We start from the raw sequence: 20,994 nt of genomic DNA, 5'->3' as shown, positions 1-20,994 counted from the left end.
GCAGGAGTCAGATAGGAATTCCGTTTCCTTGGCTGAGTGATTTGGGCATGATACTTAACCTCTCTAAGCCTCAGTTTCCTTATCTCTAACTTGAGAATAAGGCAGTAAGTACCCGTCTCGTGAAGGTATTTTGAAAACTAAAGAGATAAAGCACTTAGCACAGAGGATGTGACCATTTCAAGAAAAAATTCAACTGTTTCCTTCAGCACAAAGGAACTGGTGATAAATGAAACCATATGAGAAAGGACTTGGTCCCGAGAGGAAGCCAACTCGAGATTTAAAAGCAATTGTTTCAGATAATCAATAAAGCAAGTGATTGTATTGCAGTTATGCAATTCAGAGTTAAAGGTAGAGTCTCCTCTCAGTTATATGCTAATGGAACGAAGTGGAACTATGAATAAAATGTCAGCAAGCGGCACAGACAGAAGATTTTATAGCAAACAACAACTGAGCTCTGGAGGTTGGAAGCCAGACAGAAACCAGACAGGGAGGCGGTGTCCTTTACCATCCCAAGGGTGGGAGAGTAGTGAAGGCACAGACTTTTCTCCATTTTTGGATGCCTGTTCTCTAAAGAGCCACTTTTCAACTCCCTGTGGAACAGCACTGAAGAAAGATACTGCCAAGTTAGTAGATGCACAGGGTCTGCCCAAAGTTCAAGTAAAAGATATCCTAGTGGACTGAGCCACCCCAAATCTGAACAGTGATCTCTTTATTGGGGGCTCAGCAAGAATCCATTTATTCTGCTGATTCTTTCTCATTCTAACCAGGCTTCTCCTGGGCTGCAGAAAGGACAGTGAATGCTGTTACTAGGACGTTTTTCAGAAGCAGAGTTTCTCACCTCTCTGTCCCGTTCTCTTGGCCTCTCCAACATCCGCTCTAGCACAATACCCTCCTGTTCAGGTGAGGACAGTGAGGTGTCAGAAAACCAAGACCAGGCGCTTGGGGAGAGAGCAGGCAGCAGGGAAGGAAGAGGGGGTACGGGCAGGGAAGGTGGCTACTGGTGAGGAAAGAAGAAGAGGTCTTAAAACTACAGGTCCTCTGAATGGGGAAAATCAAGATTGGAAGAGAAAATGAAAAAGCTTCAGTGACAACAATGAAAGTGTGCTCAGATGGAACCACACAGGGCTTTCACTGGCTGCAGAGTGTGCTTTCCACCAAGTCTAGTTGAAGGAGGGCCTCCACACCTGACATACAGTTGGTGTGACCGCCTGCCTGGCTTTCTCTCCACTTCCTGGGGTGCAATCCAGGTGACAGCTGGAACGGTGAGGCTCTCTAGGGGGCAGTGCCCAGTGGGGACACACTATATTCACAAAACATCTGGGGCTTTGGTGACAACAAAAATATTTTGGTGCTAAGCAGAGTTTTGAAGATTTCAGGGAACTTCATCCAAATTACTTGATTTTTCTTACAAATTAATGAGTAGGGTAGATATTAAAATCCCCAGAAGATGGTATCTTCATTAGAGATGTATTATAACATGCTGAAGGTCACTCAACAAGTCAGTAACAGCTGAGAGTATGACACCAGCCCAGCCAGATTATCTCTTCTCTCCCCTGTTAACAATTTCTTGCTGTCTGGATTATGCTGCAAAATGTAAGATGTTGCTCTAACACATAACATATATGTTCCTAAATGGCTTTGATGATTTTATAAAGTGCTTTCACATAAATTACGTTATTTGATTCCCAGAGCAACCATGTAAGGTAAGTACTATTAAGATCTGTATCTTGTGGCAAAAAACTGAGGCTCAGATTGATCAGGGAACTTACCTAAAGTCTCTCAGCTAGAAAGCGGTAAAACCAAGGCTTTCACACTTCAAACCTGGTACTTATTACTCTGCTGGCTTGATATAGTTCCTAGCCCAAGCTCTATATGAAGATTATCACGTTATTATCTTGATCTGAGTATTATTGCCCTACTGATGACATTGTTATACCAATATTATTGCTATATCTATTCATATCAAATTCACGGCTGAAAGGCTGAGCTTCTCAAAGTAACAAACAAAATGATCACATAGCAGAGGACACTAATGGGCTAAAAACAGTCACCAAGGAATGGACTGTTGATAAGATGATTCAGGAAAAGCTCCAAACATCTACCATTTGTTGGTGAAGAAAAGACAAGTAGGAACACAGATACAATATATTCTCTAGCAAATGAACAAAGAAAAAGAAGAAAAGATTAAAAAATTGAAGTCTTGCTGAGAAAATAATGCAGTTATGGAAAAGTGCCTTGAATCAATTCTCCTGGAAAGCATTCTCACATTTTTGAACATTCATTCACCTACTCACTCAACAAATATTTGTTAAGCAACTACATATGCTAGCCATAGATTTAAAGCTGAAAGTCTTAAGATTGCATATTCTAAGAAAGTTCCAGTTACCAGCTGGATAGCATTGCCAGATAAAACGCATTTAACCCAGTGAAATCTGAATTTCAGATAAACAGTGAATAATTTTTTAGTACAAGCAAGTCACAAACATTGCATGGGACATACTTAGACTAAAAATATACTTGTTGTTTATCCAAAATTCAAATTTAACTGAGCATCCTATATTTTTGTTTGCTAAATCTGGCAATCCTATACCAGTGGCAAATAAATACCCCAATTGCCATCCTGATTGGTCATATGTGTGCTCTTTTGTTATACACAGCAAGATAAGAACAAACAGAACGTGGTACCTGAAACATGTTGAGATTCTTGGAGAAAGTATTTAATATGTAAATACGCAGAGTATTTTTGCATTACTTCTATGGAGCTACATTGTACAATAAATAAATAACAACTGTGGAAATAGACCACTCATCCTTTTGGAAGTGGTTAGACGTCACTAAAGAAGGATTTGATTAATTCATTGATCAAATATTTATTGAATGTTTATTATGTGTAAGGTATCATGCTGGGTATATTGAAGCATTAGACACATATATCTTTATACCTATATCTACCTATACACATATCTGATTGTTCCTGCTTTCATCGAGTTTACATTCTAATGGGAAGGTGGAAAGAGACCCACATACAAGTCAGTACTGTTGGTGCCAGAAGGGATACATTTGCCAGGGTACCCACGCAGTTTGAGAGACTCCACTCGCCTCTCATATGCGAGACAGTTGCTTCCATAACGCAATTCATCCACTAGAAAATCAAGCTGGTATCCACAACTCTGGTTTACCTTTTCTAAACACATCGATTCTTATGAGTAGAATTTTGGAGAACAATGGCATGCATCAAAAGCAGCCCGATCCCATCCTCCTCCTCATCACTCAGGGCCTCTAGGGAAGTGTCCCAACTTAGTGTGAATCAGGGCTTATTACAACCCAGATTGCTGGGTTCCATCCTCAGAGTTTCGGGTTCAGGTCTGGGATGGGCCTGAGGATTCGCACGCTACTGTTGTGAGGATCACACTTTGGGAACCACTGCTCCCGGGTTATCTTTGAATGTTCCCTCTTGCCCTCCAGGTCTGCATCGACACCAAGGCTTGTCCTTCTATGTCCTCTGTCTTTCCCTTCCACTCCCATTCCTGTGATTTGTGTTTTTTTCTCTTAAGGTGAGGGGGCAAAGAGGAGCCCTGCTTTGTGCCATGACAGGATGGTTTGTGTTATCTTTGTTTTTCCTCTAATTCTCTTGCTTCAAATATGTCCTTAACTCTTGGTTTCCTTCCTCACAACTTTTGTGAAGCTTCAGTAAAGTGAACTTGAGAAACTCCTAGAAGAGATGAAGTCCTACTGTGGTTTGTTTCAGTGGATATAGTAGTTAGGTGAGAAATTATCTTTTACTCTTAAAAGAATGATTAAAAAGGAAAAAAGAAATTCATATTATGAAGGGAGTTCAAGGGAAACCCAAAGAGTATCCTATTGCTTCAGTATTAAAATTCCACAGAGAAAGGAAGCGCATCAAGATGCTATGATTCAGACGTGGGAGACAGAGCAAAGAAACTCAGGGTCTCTGGGTGGTGGGGGCTAAGGTAATAATGATGATTTTTTTTTTTTTTAAGATTAAGTAGTTCTTGGCCTTTTAGCTCTCACATGAACCATATCTTTACAGCTACTCGAAAGGCAGGAAAATTATTATTTCCATTTTAAACTCAAAGAAATTGAGGGTTATGAAATTAAGTGACTTGCTTAAGGCCACACAGCCAATTAGAGGAACCAAAACTGAATCCAAATAATCTAATTCCAGTATGATCATCTTTCATTTATGTCCCTACTGTAAGCTTTAGTGTTATAACCATTATGGAACATGCTTTATAACCAGGGCTTCCTTGGTTTTCTAAGGTAGCTTAGCTCCAAAGTCAATATGATGGACTACTTATTTGTCTCAGACACTTCCTGTCTATGAATATGTGGATCACTAACATAGAGCTACACAGAATTTTATTTGGAATCCAGATCTCAGAATTGATTCTCCGCAGTTGTTGAAAGCTAGTACCACTTACATTAAACCTTGGAGTTACTGAAATGCAAAGCTAGTTACTCTGCATAGTATTTTGTGATGCCAAGAACTCAAATTTCTTTCCTTTTAGCTCTGTCAAACTACTTTTTCTTGGTAGGATTCTTTTCGGTTAGATTATAGGAAGAATACTAAATCCATCCCTACTTTTCCAAGCATCCCCAGTACTCTCTAGAATGTTTTTAGACTAACATTTGGACTTTTTGCTCTGGATTTTTATCATTTCCACTGAGCTCCTGTAAAGTTTGGAGGCCCCACTTTTTTGATATTTTCCCAAGAAATTGGAGAGAATTTTGTTTTGAAATGTGGGCCACAGTGAATCCAGGTCCTGAATTACTTCCATATGTCCAGGCTGTCTTGCCTTTTGGAAATGTAGACCAATTGTTTTCAAACTTTGGACTCCTTCAGTCAGAAATAAGCCTTAACAGACAGATAGCCCTTCTAAACTGCCACTGCCAAATAATTCTGGGGTGAAAGGGAAGAGTGTTGCTTCTTTTAAATGAGGCGCTTGAGTGACATATGCACATTATTAATTGTTCCCAGATGTGGCCATGTTATACAAAACCTTCATAATTTACTTAGGACCTTCGTAGTTTACTTGAGATCTGAAAGCTACACTTTGAGCATAACTTGGATTTATAAAATAACTTTACTTGCAGCTTTTGTATCTACTTTGTCTAAATCTGCAAACCCATTGCTGGTTTTCTCACGGGCAAATCTAGTTATTTGGGTTAACCACACAATCCTTTGGTGAATCCATTGGATAAATGTGTTTATACGCCAGAAAGATAATTTTTAGTACTACACTAAAAATTTTATGTTGCAAATTTAAAGCCTATTTCAATATGTAATCTAACAGAATGTGTGAATTTTATATTCACTAGGTGTACTGGAAGAGACGTGCAGAAGGGGAGAGTAGAAACGTTGATGGATCCAGACCAGCAAAGTCAACTTGGGCTAAGAAGACACTTCCACAAATGGTCCCTTTTTCCCCTAATCCTCAATACGATAGTTTGTAAGACAGCTTTTCACAGGAGGAAAGGTCATAAACTATGTGAAAGCACTCTGTAAATCATAAATTGCCACATAAATAAAAATATTACTATCTGATTAATTTACCAAATAATGATGTTACCTATACCACATAGGAAGGTTCCCTTGATTGATCTCCAGGTGTTAGTGCATTTACATTTACTCCAATCAAACTTAGTGACCCACCACTACCTGATTTTCCCCCTAAATTCAGTAGAGTCACTACCATTTATTCGAAAGTGTGAAAACTGTCATCTTTAAGAACAACTGATTTGCATAAAGGCATGTACATGGATTTATACAATGTCCTAACTTAAGCTGAACTTCAAGAAAGACAAAGTCTGGTTTAAGAAATGTGCTATTTCAATTGTTCACTTCCCTGTTCGGTACCTTGTCCCCGTGTCTGTTGCTCTCCCTTCCTTCTATTTCCCAATTTAAATTTATCTGCTTTATGTTCTATTCCCTAGATACCTGCTAGGTTATGTATGTAAGAAACAACGTTGCTTCGAGGAACTAATTTGTTTTCATGTATTATAATTTAAGTATATAACTTTCCCCGGCAACTTATCTGTCATTTAACAGGGGCATTCAGGAACCAGAGATTTACCAGAAGAGTAACTCTCACAATAAGAATTTCAAATACAGTGATCGTCATTGGGGAAGGTATTTTTAGGTACAAGAGAATCTATGTGAAATCATATCACATATGTGGTCACTTATATGCAAGAGCATCTGTGGAGTTCTCACTTCTGTCTCTGTCCCATTATGGAGCTAGGAAACAGCGCTGGCTGAGAGGTCAGATCTTAGCTCCAGCATCATAGAATCCAGGGATGAAGCACCACCTCGTTCAACTACTCACCTGACGATTGAATCCCCTCTACAACATTCCTAGGAAATCATCACCCATTCGCTCCTTGAACATCTCTAATTATAGGAACTCACTCCCTTGGAGGCAGTCTATCCCATCTTAGAGCAGCTCTGACTGTCTTTTATTTAATTGAAAGAATCTCCTTATAGCTTCCAATCATTGGTCCTATTCTACCTTTTGGAGCCAAACAGAAGAAGCTTAAAGTCTCTTCTCTCCCAACCATTTAAATAATGCTAATAGTGCTAACAATAGTTACCATTTATAGGGCGATTATTATGTGTCAGGAATTGTTTTAAGAAGTTCACATATATTAATTCATTTAATCCTCAGAGTGGCACTATAAGAAAGATGTATCACTATTATCCCCAGTATATAGACAAGGAAAGTGAAGTAGAGAAAGGGCAAGTGATTTTGCCAAGGTGCAAAGTTCCGTGCTGGCTAAGTCTGAACTCAAACCCAGGCATTCTGGCTCCAGAGCTCCAGCTTGGCTAAAATGTTATGCGGCCCTGAAGCTCAAATACATAAATACGGCTCACATGATGCCCTGAGTCTTCTCTTCTCAGGCTGAACATCCCCAGGATCTTCCACCATGACTCAGATGCCATGGCTTCCTGTCCATTCCCCATCCTAAGCATACTCCTCTGAGTGTGTCCCAGTTAGTCTATCGTCCCTTTAAAGGATAGTATCTAGAACAGACTGTGGTCTCTATATGTGGAAAATAGAGACTAAGCAACAGAAAATAATGTCAGTCTCTCACTCTTCCTCATTTCAGGGACCACAAATGTAGCTTAAGCTTGCATCAACCTTGTTGTGGCCTCTTCAACCTGATGGTTCGTATAGAACATACTATACACCCAAACCCTCATCCCTGCTGATATGACTTCAATCTGTAAAATGAGGTGACTGGAGTATATGATCTCTAAGGACTTTTCCACTTCTAAACACCTAGGATCAAAGAATGTATTACAAAGTTTACTGTATTTAAGGGACATTGTGCCTACAAATTCTTTATCAGGCTTTCCCATTTGGCCCTTCTCCATAAAGGGTTTCTGCTTCTGTCTTTTGGTGGCAGAGCTCTTTGTTCCTATGATGGGGGCACAGTTGGGGCTTCTACAAGATGGCTTACAGTGGGGTCTCCTTAAAATCTGAAAGATGACTCCACACCTTTCCTTCTACTGCTGGCCTGCCCTCCCTGCCCACAGACCTCGCACACCCTTGCCCTGCTGCCAGGCCTCCAGGGGCCTGGCACTCACCTGTGTGGACGAACATGTGCTTGACGTAGTTCTGTTTGGCGGTGAAAGTCTTGTTGCAGAGAGTGCACTCATAAGGCTTTTTTTCGCCCTGCCCGCTGGCTGTGCTGTGGCTGGCAGATGGGGCCAGGGGCTGTGGCGCTGGCAGCTGTGCAGTAAAGGTCGACAGGCCGGGCTGGGACACTGTCACAAACTGGGTCTGCTGGCCTGCCAGGGGCTGTGGCAGGCTGAAGAGGAAAGGCTTGGGGCCACTGCCCGCGGGCTGGGTAGTGAAGAGGGCCGGCAGGTAGGTGTTGCCGGCTGTGCCAATGACCTGCGTGTTGCTGGTCAAGGTCAGAGGCATCCTCAAGTTGCTGGTGAGGGTTTCTGTCTGGCGTAAGTAGAGCTGGGTGCTTGGCAATGGCTGCCCGATGGACGTGTTGACCGAAGGCTGCTGCAGGACGCTCTTGTCTGAGCTGTTGCTGACAGTGATGACCGTGTTGTCCATGTCCACTTCGTTGCTTCTTTCCGGGGAGGAGGCACCTGTCTCTAGTTGGTGTGGCTGCGGGCCGCCCTCGGCAGGGGCTTCCGGAGCCTGCTCTGGTTGGGCAGCTTCAGCCTGGCCATCTCGCGCCGCCCCGGGCCCAAACTGCTGCTCCACCGAGTCGGGCTCTGTGCCTATGGAGGAGCTGACGCCCGAGTCGAAGCTCTCGCCCTTGGGCTCACTCTCGGTGCCCTCGGCCTGGTCGGTGTCTTCCGTGCACTCCTCGGATTCGTTGCGCTCCAGGATCTGCACCCTTTGCTGCCCATAGTAGTCGTAATCGTCCTCCATCTCCTGCTTGATGTGGATGTTGCCCACTAGGGTCTGGATGCGCACGGGCCGGGGCTGCTTGCGGCAGTGCGTGGTCTCAGGGGTGGTGGACAGGTAGCGCTCCATCTGCTGTGAACGCTCGTGGATGCGCGTGATCCAGCTGGGGTCTTCCATGTGGTGGTCGCGGGGTAGGCCAAGCGCAGTCTCGTGGTGGCTGACCACCGCCCCGCTGTAGAAGGAGCGCTCGCCGCTGCCGTTCTGCATGGAGCACGCATAGAGCGCTGAGTAGATCCTGTCCACGCTGTGCTGCGGGTGGCTCTGCAGGTAGCCTGACTCCGTGTCGCTGCTCTGGCCCGATGTGCCTGACTCGGGAGTGCCCCGCGGCGTGTCTTGGCCTGAGTCCTGGATCCCGGGGAACACATCACCCACGTTCTGTGACACGATGCGCGTGCACTCATCGATGACGGTTTTGATCTGCAGGATGCTGGCGGCCGTGAGGATCTGCAGGGCTTCCGACTGCGAGACGCGCAGCACGCCGCTGTACATGAAGTCAATGAGCTTTTGCACCGACTGCACTGACACCACAGACGGGATCTCGATGTCGCTGTAGCCCAGCAGCAGCTTATCTTGGAAGAAGGGGCTGCCGGCTGCCAGCACGCAGCGGTGTGCCCGCAGCATGCTCCCGTGGATGCGTACCGTCACGTCACAGAAGTGGCCACGGTTGCGCTGCTCGTTGAGGGTCTCGAGCACGGAATTGCTGAAGTTGTGAAGGTTGATGCTGTGAATGCGCTCGGTCATCCCCTTGCAACTGATGTCACCTGCACAGCAATAGAGACACAAAACAGGGAGTTGGTGAGAGGTAGCTGACTGCATTCCTAACACCCAAGTTTCAGATGGGTAAATCTCATGGCTCTTAGAAGCATCCCCCTTGCAGATACAAGCAGGCTGTGTGGCAAGGTGGACAGGCTCTGCACCCCAGTCAAGCTGTGAGTATGATGTCCTATGGGAACAAGGCCTTGAATTTTGTCCCAACAATGTGCCAGCTATTTTAGGTATTGAATCCATATTAATCCCCTAGAGCTTCAGCCAGGATTGTCAGTTGAAGTAGAGAAGCCTAATAAACAGATGGGTCATTTGCCAGCTATTCCTACAACTTCAGCAAATAAGAACTGGAAGGCAAATGGAATATTTATTCTCATGGAACACTCTGCTTCCACTTTAGACAGGCCTAAGCCCAAGTCCTTTGGGAAAGCTTACATTTTATCTGAAATTTACATGTTATTTCAAAATTTACTAAACTTCCTTATTTTATGAATAGACTGCAACCAATATTCATAGTTAAAAAATAAATTTCCTTTGTATTAATTTATATGGCATATTCCCTAAATCCACACCATGTATGCAAAAATTCTTGGAAAATTCAACCCACACCAAGATGTCCACCAAACAGCGGCTGCCATGTTTTCCAGTTGAGAGACGGGCTCTAGAATGCAATCTGCTAGCTACAGGGGCACTTGCCCGCTGCCTTCTGTATCTTTTTGTCTGTACTCTTGTTGTCGTCTCTGACAACCTGTTTGAGTATTCTCTAGGGTGCTTAGATGTGATACGGTGGTTTTCTGAGTTTTCCGAAGCTTAATGAAGAAGGAATGTTAAAAGGGCCAGAGACGGCAGTGTTGATCTGGGAGACTAGAGAGCACCAGGTGATCATATTTATCATTCAAACTGGGCACCTTTGAGAGTGAAGGGAGCACTGTTAATAATAGGTTAGGATGGCAGGAGTAAACCAGGAGTAAGATGTGTGCTCACCCTAGGTAATGGGTGCTCTATGTGCTTGTTAGAGGGACGCATCAAACAGCTCCCAGTAGGAAGGCAACAGTCAGCTATGTGGAGGCTGTGGGTAGCCTGACCCAAAGCCACCCTTATACCCCAAGCTGTGCAGACAAAGGATAATGTTGGTAACATTTGGATCACAGATTGAGAAAGAAAACAGGTGGCTATAACACTAAGTCTTAGGGCTTTCCTGTTTTTCTACCTCACCTCTCTCTCCCAACCATCCTTCAGTCAGATTCCCCATTCTTGCCTTCACAACTGAACAGGCAGCTTGAGAGAGGCCAAGTAAGTGCGCTTTCAAAACCAGGTGGCCCAAGTACTGATTGTTGGCTGGTGACCCAGATCCCTGTCTTGTTAGAAGTAACCCTGGAGGTAATGGGCCATAGACGGGAGGAAGGCGCACCTCCTCGGCTTCTTTCTCCTCTGCCTCAGGGGAGAGGACCTGCTCAGGGAAGTCTGAGCTCAGCTAGATTTTCTACCTGCATCACTCAAGCTCCTCCAGCTGTCTGAGCTTAGTCGGTGTGACCGCGCCCTTTTAGAACTCATTTCCTTTGTTCCCATCTTTACATTTAGTAATTCAGCCCCACATATATCCACTTAACTTAATAAATGCCTATAGGCCCTATGTTCACTTTGTTACGATTCGCACGAAATTTTACATGAGAGAATTCCTTCTTGTTCCAACTTCCATCAGGTCTGTTACATGCCTAAAATATTTCATCAGGCTACTGTTTCTACTTTTTTTTTTTGCTTATGTAAAACAAATTCTCTTTGCCAGATTAAAGAATCATGGTGAATCCTCTATAACTATACCAACACAAAATAGGGCCCCAGAGGAAAGCTCCAATAACCCAGGAACGAATATTCAGGAAGTCAGCAGACAAATTCCAAGTTCTTGCTGAGTCCCCCATGCATGTGCACCATGATAATAAGAGCACATATTTTCTTTTAGAGCTTACTACGTTTTAAGTTTTAACTACTTTATATATATTATTTCATTTAATCCTCACAACAACCCTATGGTGCAGGTAGTAGTATCATCCTCATTTTTCAAATGAGGAAACTGAGGCCAAAGAAATTAAGAAATTTGCTCAAGGCCACATAGGCAATTGGTGATAGAGCAGGCGTTTGAACCCAGTAGCCTGGTTCTAGAGCTCACACTCTTCTCCGCTTCACGATATTGCATTCCTTGCCCCTGAATGAAGTCTGGCCCTTAGGTGTCCCTGGGTCTGCTGTCAAGCTGTGTGAAAAGGCATGCCCAGTATGCCCTCCAGCTGCTTCGACCCCTATCCATGAGTTAGCAGGGCTTTCATGTTTCCGGGCCTTGGACTTCGGTACAGCCTCAGTCACCTACCAGAGAACATCTTTTTTTAAGAACAACACAAGAGATACAACTCGTCCTGGCACTAACATGTAGAATTTTCTATATACAGTTGTACTACCACCCAGGTCTCTTTCCTTTAAGTAAAACAGCAAGCCCTAAAAATGGCTAAGTCTCTGATAAAATCACCATCTCTGAGCAGGATGGATTTATTAAAAATTTTTTTCCACACAGGTGAAAACGTTCTTTAAACACACATTTGCTCATAGCACCAGTCACAACTATATCACTGGAGATGTCATCTATGACAAAGAGTTGTCTTCTTTCTGATAATTCTGGGAAGCAGCTCTATTACAATTATCATAATAATTAATACCCATGTAGTGTTTCACAGTGTACAAACTCTTTCACATGGAACATCTCATTTACCCCTCACAACAACCCTATATGTTTTCAGGACAGGTCCTGTGATTACTATTTGATGTAAGAGGAAGTTGAGGCACTCAAAGTGTCTAAATGATTTGCCCAAAGCTTTACACACCTAGTAAGTGGCAGGGTTGGGAGTAGAACCCATGCCCCTTGATGCTTTTTTCGCTGCATCACACTGGATGGCTGAGGACCGAAACCTGGATTGCTCAAAGACCTAGGGCCATCCTAACTCTCAGGACATAGAAGATCCTGTGGGATCCTAATTCTCATAGAAGAAAAGACAAAGACAGTGAAAGTGGTCATGGAGGTTGCTTTAGAGATGGAAATGGTCAACAGCAAAAGCCCTCATGTCACACACACACATACACACGCACAGACACAATACACAGAAGCTCATGAGAAAAATTCAAACTGTTTGTTTGAATTTTGCCCAACTGGTCAAATCTATCTAAACAATCAGGTAACCCCACAGAGAAAATTACAAAAAATTTGTCTGTTAAGTAGTCTGAGTTATGATTATTGCAGTACTGTTGTCACCAACTTCCTTAAAAACCACAGACTCAAACCTGCACACATATCTAACCTGATCTGACAAGCCTAGTTGGATTTTTATAGACAATTTTAAACACCTCCCTGAGCACACGGGTCGTCCACTGCAGTGAGCAGCCATGAAAGGCTGAATTGGTTTTGCTGACACGGGTACAGAGGCCATGGGGGACCCTGCCTGTCCATTCAAGCGCGCCTCGTTCTTCCAGCACACAATGCTAAAGCAATTCCTTTCCCAGGCTTTCTTTTATTTTTAACACTAATACAGTGGGAAAAAGTTTCTGCCACAGCGAGGCAATGTCCAGGCTTTTGTGAAACACGTCCTTTTCATCCAATGGGCATTAATGTATAGATTCCAATGGAATAAATCTGAAATACTCTACTGTAGAAGATTTGTTCCCCATTGAAAACAAATCTTGATTAGATGGTTATTCAGGGACTGTATAGGGAGGAATGGTGTGAAAATGCTCACTCCATTCTTTCCTAGATTGGCACTGAATAGGCATTTGGGCTATTCAAAAAAAAAAAAAAGAAAAAACCCTAAACTCTACAAAACCATACAACTTTACAAAGATTATGTGTATTTGGGGACGCCACCTCACCCTCCAGAAAAACCCCACAGTGGTGTGAACATAGAACTGATGGAGCAAAATGAAAAAGGTGATAAAAATAGTTCTCTGTGTGTTTTAAAGTAACAACCTACCTCCTTTCCACTGGAGTGAAAATATAGACTCAGCCTGTAACGGCAATTCGCTAGAAACATGTGCGTAATTCTATTACTGAAAGCAATCCTGCATTCTAAGTGATTGTGTTCTGTGAGTGAGCACAATATGGATGGGGCGGACGCAGGAGTGAGTAGTGGAGGGAAATCTGCTTGTAGTGAAGTAGGTGATAGAGGGCCCGGCTCTCTATCTTGTAGGAATCCAGCTCCTGCCTGGCCCTTCCACCGCGGGTGTCCAGGGATAGGCCTTAGCATGAGAATAAAATGCTGCCTGTGCACAAGGGAAAAGGAACAAGAAAGGAAACAGCAGGCCATACGATCGCTTTTAATTAGGTGTGAAATGCAGTCCTTCCTCAGACCGGATATATAAAATGAGACTAGTGCAGGGGTGAGGTGTATAGAGGGAGAAGGGAATTTGAAGTCTGTGACTTGGGAGGAAACACCAGCTTTCAAATTAAAAGCATTGTGAATTTCGGTCAAGCCAACAGGTCTAAGTCAAGTGGCAGGGCCGAAAAGCCCTTGAGCTTTCAATCTGGGCCACCAGGCTCACTTGAGGTAAGTGGGTCAGCACATGAAATAGAGCTAGGTGGCCAGGCCTCCGCAGCCTGGCCTCTTATATCACACTCTTTTCCACATGGTACCTTGATACCTTTAGTACGCTGAGGTTGCTCTTTCATATATCAGGTGATTAGTGATGATCTTAAGCTACTGCATGTTGGTGCTACTTACCAAGTTGGTCACACCAGGAAAGAGCCAGTCATGCTGGAGAAAGAAGGGTTGTGTGTGGTCATTCAGCCCTTTTACTCCTCAAATCTACATCTGTTGCCCTGCCAGGGTCAAGACCTCACTTGTGTCTACTTTATCTCTATGCTGAGGGGGACTTGCTGAGCCTCTGCACTATAGAAGGATAGAGGTTGCTTCCTCATAGCTTCCACCCTCTAAGGCACATGGTCCTGTATGTCCTTATCCTCTCTTTCTGTCTCACTGGCATCTTCACAATGTTTAGAGGGTGGCTGGGGGCACTGGGGAAATCACTTGAGCAAGTGGAAGGTGGTAGGCAGAACAAGACCTCTTTCTCCTACCCTGGCTCCATACACCTAGCATATCCCAGCTGTCACTGCCCTTGTAGGCAAACTATGGGAGGTCATCAGCCTATGGGAAGGAGAGCAGCCCCGCTTTACTTACCCATTCCTGGGTGAAAAGGGGGATGTGTTGGGCTGTCTCCCAATGAAAGTTCTCCTCTGTCTTCCAGATTATCTAAGCCCAGGGTACAAGAACCATCAGAGATGTCATTTTTTTTCCCCTTAATCATCAGTAACAGAATTCTTCTCATAAAACATAGATCAATTGTTCAACCTTCAGAAATTTCACTTTCAAACATATTTTCAGGAATACACCACCTATGAAAGTTGGGAACAGCCTGTATGTGCTTTTACAGTCACTGCTTATAATTTTAGCTGGACAGAGGTATGAAAATTACTAACTTGTTTAAAGTGTTTACAACACCATTCTATTTATGATCTCAACACTGTAGTTGTGTACATCTTTTATATTATTTGAATTTTCATTCATACATGTAGTTCACACATGTAATGAATTTTAATTCCTTCTGGAGCACATTTTAAGTATTTAAAGGTCCTTACAAAGTGTATGTGTAGAGGCAGCCCTGATGGCCTAGTGGTTAAAGTTCAATGTACTCCACTCCAGGGACTTGGGCCCGGTTCCTGAGTGCAGAACCACACCACTCGTCTGTCAGTAGCCATGCTGTGGCCATGGCTCACATAGAAAAACTAGAAGGACTTACAAGTAGAATATACAACTATGTACTTGGCCTTGGGGGAGGGAAAAAAAAGAGAGGGAGAGGAAGATTGGCAAAAGATATTAAGTCAGGGCAAATCTTTACCAGCGAAAAAAGAAAAAAAGTATGTGTAGTCTTTAAGAGGTAGCCACATTTTTTCGTGAGTAGACGTTTCTACTCTCATAGGGATAAGGTCAGAAGCTTTCATTAGGCTCTCAAAGAGGTCTGTGTTGCCCTCAAATTAAGACTCATGAACTGAGATTCAAGCATCTCTCTTGATACTTTCAATCATCTCAACTGCTTTCAATAATCACAACCTCTGAAACTCATGCCACCTGCACTACGAGCGTCAGGCCTGTGGAGCTAATATTTCCCATTGACTTAAGTTGAGCTGACCTTATTTTATATGATAAACTCAACCGTCTTAGCCAAAGTGACAGAAGTTACCTTTCAGAAGAGAATGATTTAAAAACAAAAATAGGATCGATAGGGAAGAGAGCAAAAAAGAGAGGAGAAAGGTAGATAATAAAATACCAACGTGGGCTGAAATCTGGAGGAATGGAACAGGGCCAGAGAGTTGTATAATTGCTGAGGCCAAATGTTATTTAGGAAAATTTGGTTTGAATCAGGTTTTTATCAAAGTGGATACCCTTTGACAGCTAACACAAATCCACAGAAGAACGAGGAAATGCCCTTTAACTTTTTTTGATTGCTAAAAATTAGAATTGTGGTATAAGTTGAATAAAAGGTAAATACAAACTCGATGTGCACTTCTGATGCAGCCAGCAAGATGGAGTTCACCTGAAAGTTCTGTACTGCTTCAAATAGGAAGCCTGCTTTTCTTTCTTTTTCTCTCCCTTCCTTCCCCGTCCCTCCCTCCCTTTTTCCTTCCATCCCTCCTTCCTTCTTTTCTTCCTTCCTTCATTACTCTCTCCCCCTCCCCTCCCCCTTCCTTCCTTTCTTTCTTCCCTCCCTCCCTCCTTTCCTTCTTTTCTTTCTTCTTTCCTTCCCTCTGTTACATCATCAAGTTTTATTCAGCTTCCAGTATGGGGAACAAGGGCGCCAAATTGTGAACTGGGAAACATTTCTCCCATGGTCTTCAGGCCCATCTCCACATCTGGACTGATCCTCCCTACCTGACCTCCTTTCCGTCTTTCCACACTACCAAAAAGCAAAAGCTTTAGACTTTGTCTGAAGGCTGGGACTAGATTGATATTACTAGTGAGATCTTCAGGTCCAGAGGAAGAAGCAGTTCCAGGGGAGCCTCTTCACTGGGCTCTGGAGGCTCACGGTTTCCCTGCCAGCCCAGGTCTTTGGTTTGCCTGATTTCAAATGAAGTCTGCTGTCATCTACAAGAGGGGACTAAGAAATGCCTGCCCATACATCTAACATTGCAAATACAACTGATTTATGGATAAAGTCACTTTGGGGTGGCTTGAATTTTCACCTATTCATTAGTGAAACATTTACTGAGAACGCCCCAGTGTAAATGGACCCATAAGGACATAGATGATCTGAAATCTAAAACAGTGGAAGAAATTCATCCCTAAGGACCTCTGATATTTGAAATGTACGTTAATCAATCAACTTTTCCGTTCTGCTTTTTGGACTCTGTGAATGTCATAAGTGGAGCTCAGAATACAAATTTAGGCCATATTTTAGCAACTATATAGGACCTAATGGTATGCTTTTTCTATGTAAAATTTACCCCCAACTTCATTCTACTGTCAATTCCTTATTTTACTTCTATTCCAATTTCTTTTTGATAGTTCTATATAAATATATTTTCCTACATATTTATTAATGTATTGAATATTCTTTCAAGCCAACTTAAACCCCTTTAGTTATAAAGTGCGGATAAAATCAAACAACTAATCAACAAGTAATTGAACTTCTACTTTATGGAACCAATTCTAAACGTAAGTGAAAGCTTCAGTGTTGGGTATTGTCAAGCCACATGCTTTATGAATTTCTATACTTTGGGCATCTGATTCCAGTGGAATAAAACACTGAAAGTTCAAACACCTTCTTTACTCTGTTATAGTCCAGCTTGTGAGAGCTAAGGTTTAACTGTGTGAACAAAGGCACAGGATAGCTATAATTCCAGACAACACTCTGAAAGACACCTGTGCCCTCATTCCAAAGCTGAAACGAAATGGCTTCTTCCTGACGAGGGAGGACCTGCTGGGACTGAGGAGAAAAGTCAATGAAATCTGCGGTTGATGCCTTTAAATCCTCTTATATCGTAAACCTTCTGAGACACCTTTTAGGAGTTTGATTTTTTTTTTCTCTAAAGCTCTTTCCTTACAAATTTAGCTCCTGCCCTATTGTAACCTTCTCCTTTGTTCCCTAAATCTGGGGAACAAAAACACAGAGATGCTGCGTCCGTGGGTGGGATACAAAAGTGAACAAAAGGATCTACTTAAATTCAGAGTGTGCAGTTTGAACCTGGCTTTGGATAGGCCTTGAAGAGGGATCTCTATGTTCAAATATTCAGTTCGTAAGTTAGTCCTTTCTTTTGCTTGAAAAGAAATTATAAATTTAAAACGTGTTTCTATAAAAACCAGCATCTTCTTACTAACCTGTTCTTCTTTTGATCTCGACATCATCATATACTTATTTTAAAGGAAAAACAAATTTTTCACGTTACTGAGTTCAAAGATCCAGCATAACTCCCAGGAATGGCATTCCTTTGGAAAATATCATCAACTGATGATGAAGCATAGTTAGGTAAGAAATTAATTTTTTGACTTTGGGAAAACTTTCATCTGAACTTCAATGAGTGAGAAAACAGAACCCCATAGCATCATTTTAGAAAAGCTTTCTGACTGAAATAATCAGAGATTCCCAGTTCACAGAACTTCCTTTAGTCCTCTGTGGCTGCACTGTCTGAAACTGCTTTTGAAGCAGACTTTCAGATTCACGCTCTAATGTTCACTTTGCTTGTGTCTTCCTAGAAAAAATAAGTTGCTTCCATTGTGACAATTGGTTTCAAGCACTGCTCTCTTTGTTGGTAGGAGGGCGCCAAACTATTTCTCTAAGGAAAGTGTGGACTTGAGTCGTGATAGATCGTTTTACTGAGGAATGAAGGCCTTCCATCTCAAAACGACAAGGAAAAGCCAAGGAAAAAGCTAAATTTGTTTTGCTGGATGACTGGTTATGATGGAAACACAGTTTAAGCATCTTCAACTGATGTGGGCCGGCTTAAGAAAGTAGCTGAAACTATGTCTCAACAGCCCATCCAGGGGAATATCTTATAGAACTAGGGCAGGATTTCCTTAAAAAACAATCAGATGTAACTTCCTTTTGGCTCATGGTGAGATGAAGAAGAAACTAAATAAGTATTGTCAGAATCTAAAACCTTGGGAGGCACTGATCAATAAGTGAAGTGGAAGGCACTCTTCATGATTGTTCTAAGAAAGAGTAACATACTGTATTTTTATTTTGTTTATTTTTATTATATTCTTTATATATGCTTTTAAATAATGTTTTATTATATTATTTATATATTACAGGAAAAAACATATTAAGCCATAAGAATCTTCTATAGCTCTAGGTAACATTCTAATTATCTCATTTCACTTCACCAATTTGATTTAATCTTAATTTCTCATTTTTCCCCAAATAAAACCTCTGTGCCAATCCAAGAAGTTGGACATTTTGCTATCTCTTGAATGTATTGTATTCATTCTCAATTCTTTTCTTCTGCTGAATTTGTCCTGAGTTCTGAAATTATTGTGCTTTCGCTACTTACCAAATCTTATGTACCGTCCGAGAACCCTATTCAAAGTTCTTCCTTTTGTGGCTCCTTCTTTGGTTACTGGAGTCTGTCTTGAGTTCTCTCCTTTCCTAGTTCCCACTGGTTGGTGAAGTAATAAACTGAAACATTAGTTTCTGGTTTTTTTCCCCACTGAATTAGAAAACTTTCATAATAGGCAATTAAGAAAGGCCAAGCCTTGCACACAGTTCTGGGCTCCCTCACCCCTGGGAGTTGTGGCTTCAGAGCCCAAATCAGAAGTTAAGCCCCAAAAACAAAGCCTCAAGACAAAGGGCTTTGTTTTTTGAATGTAGCTCCTTTAAGGGCAATTAAGCTGGGCCCTTTCTGGGGTGAGGAGGGGAGCCTGATGCTGTGGAATTATACTGAGTTGGCCTGACTGGGGAGAAAAATCATCAACTTCCCTTCAAATGGGGAAGGTGCAAGGCTCCCGCTTGCACACAACTCCAGTTGGGGTAATTGCTTGGCACCCTTCAGGAGGCTGGACATAAAAAGGCACTATCTTGAGAGGAACTGTGTTAGTCGTGGGGCTGGGTCCATGCTCAGTAGCAAGCACCACTGTGAAGGGCATCTCTAAACCCAGCTATTGCAGCAGTGCCTGGTAGTCAGATGGATCAGGTTCAATGGCATCTTTATTGGGTAGACAAGTGACGTCAATGATGGAGACCACCATGGACCAAGGATCTGACCCCTCCCTGGATTCCATGAGGCAAGTCTAAGCGAGGGAAGGGAACCCTGAAACTTGACTGCATTTCTTGCTAACTTAGTGATAGGGGCCTTGGGTTTAATTTTCTTTAGAGAAATAAGGAAATGTTTCTTGCACCTGAATGTTGAGAAATAAATCTGAACTTCCAACAACATGTACCACACAATTTAGTCCTTAACAGTATATTATTGCTTATTGTCTCTTTTCATTTTTTTCGTTTGTGTCTGTTTTATATCTGTAAGGATACTCTAAGCTTCCTGAAGGCTAGTACCTTGCCTTGTTAAAACTACAATCACAGCTACAACTTATTGGATCCCTCACGCTGCCCAATATATTTCTGTACAGTGAGTAGGTCCTATCTGAGTATTTGTTTGGCAACTCTCCTTTGCATTTCAAAAACATGCTGACAATAAATGGGAACCTTAGGTGCACCTTTTCTCTGACATATGTCTACATGTTGTAGCCCCCGGGGGTCTTTCCACCCCCAAAGTTCCACGTAATGTTCTTCTCCCTGTCCTTTATTACCCTACCCATCTCATCGGGAAATAGCCACAGTTCTATTTTCAGTATGAATTTAAGGTCCAAGAGTTGGTTTTTTACGTGTTCACTGAGTTTTCCCCAAACTGTGCTCATTCATTTATGATTTCTGACACATGCCACACTCTCTCCATCTTCCTGATTCCATTTCCCCCAAGAGATAGCTCACTGGATCCTCCTGTCAGCCGAAGATTCAGTGGAATTCTAAGTCCGCCACACCTTGTAACCCAAAGTGAGAAGAGAAGACCAATCTGTGATGTGTTATAAAAATGATCAGGCCGAACTCCCACCACTCTTGCCTAACTTAAGGAAGCTACCTTGCTTGTTACAGAGACATCTGTCAATCAGCTGTGATCACAGGTATTTAAATTTGCATAAACAGTGTCAGGGATTGTTTAGAATATATTTTCACTTGATGGCCACTGGGTGTCCTCATTTACAAAGTAAATATGCAATATTTAGTGTAGGTCATCAGAGAGAATAAAAAAACACTAGTTTTCTCTTCGGCCTTTATACACATTGGGTATAAATTTACTGCTGAACTCACAACGAGGTCACATATTACTACTGTTTAAAAGCCTTCATGTCAGACTGTTAAAGTTTATAACCAAAAGTAACTTCTGCAGGTTCCAGACACCAATTTACAAGGCAGTTTCCTCAATAGAGGAGACTGTGATCAAGCTATTAGAATGAGCCCTTATTCATTTGAAAATTGGCATGGGATTTTGACTATCTGCCGAGAGAGCCAGCAGAGAGGAGCAGAGAAGGTCTTAATTTATTCTTGAAAGAAAAGAGAACACCAAATATCTCTATGGGATATTTGTTAGATTCTGTTTTTATCTCAACTTTTCTGAAAACCAATTAAAAATAATAATGAGAAAGATAAAATATGTCTTCTGCCTGGAAAACCTGAAATAATGTGAAAGATAGGACAA

At 42.4% G+C, this 20,994-nt stretch overlaps 1 protein-coding gene across 50 annotated transcripts in view; it reads right to left on the bottom strand.

Annotated features, from left to right (window-relative positions):
* The window catches only part of ZBTB20 (zinc finger and BTB domain containing 20), a 746,442-nt gene that overhangs the window by 4,172 nt on the left and 721,276 nt on the right, over positions 1 to 20,994 (bottom strand). For all 50 annotated transcript variants that reach the window (XM_008523314.2, XM_070581909.1, XM_070581894.1 and 47 more), the window contains one exon: positions 7,610 to 9,214. In XM_008523314.2, the coding sequence (XP_008521536.1) occupies positions 7,610 to 9,214 (1,605 nt within the window). The remainder of the gene's footprint in view (positions 1 to 7,609; positions 9,215 to 20,994) is intronic.

This window comes from Equus przewalskii, chromosome 18, assembly GCF_037783145.1.
Source record: "Equus przewalskii isolate Varuska chromosome 18, EquPr2, whole genome shotgun sequence".
Taxonomy (NCBI): domain Eukaryota; kingdom Metazoa; phylum Chordata; class Mammalia; order Perissodactyla; family Equidae; genus Equus; species Equus przewalskii.
The sequence above is the reverse complement of the archived record's forward strand: the minus strand, read 5'-3'. Positions and strand labels throughout refer to the sequence as shown.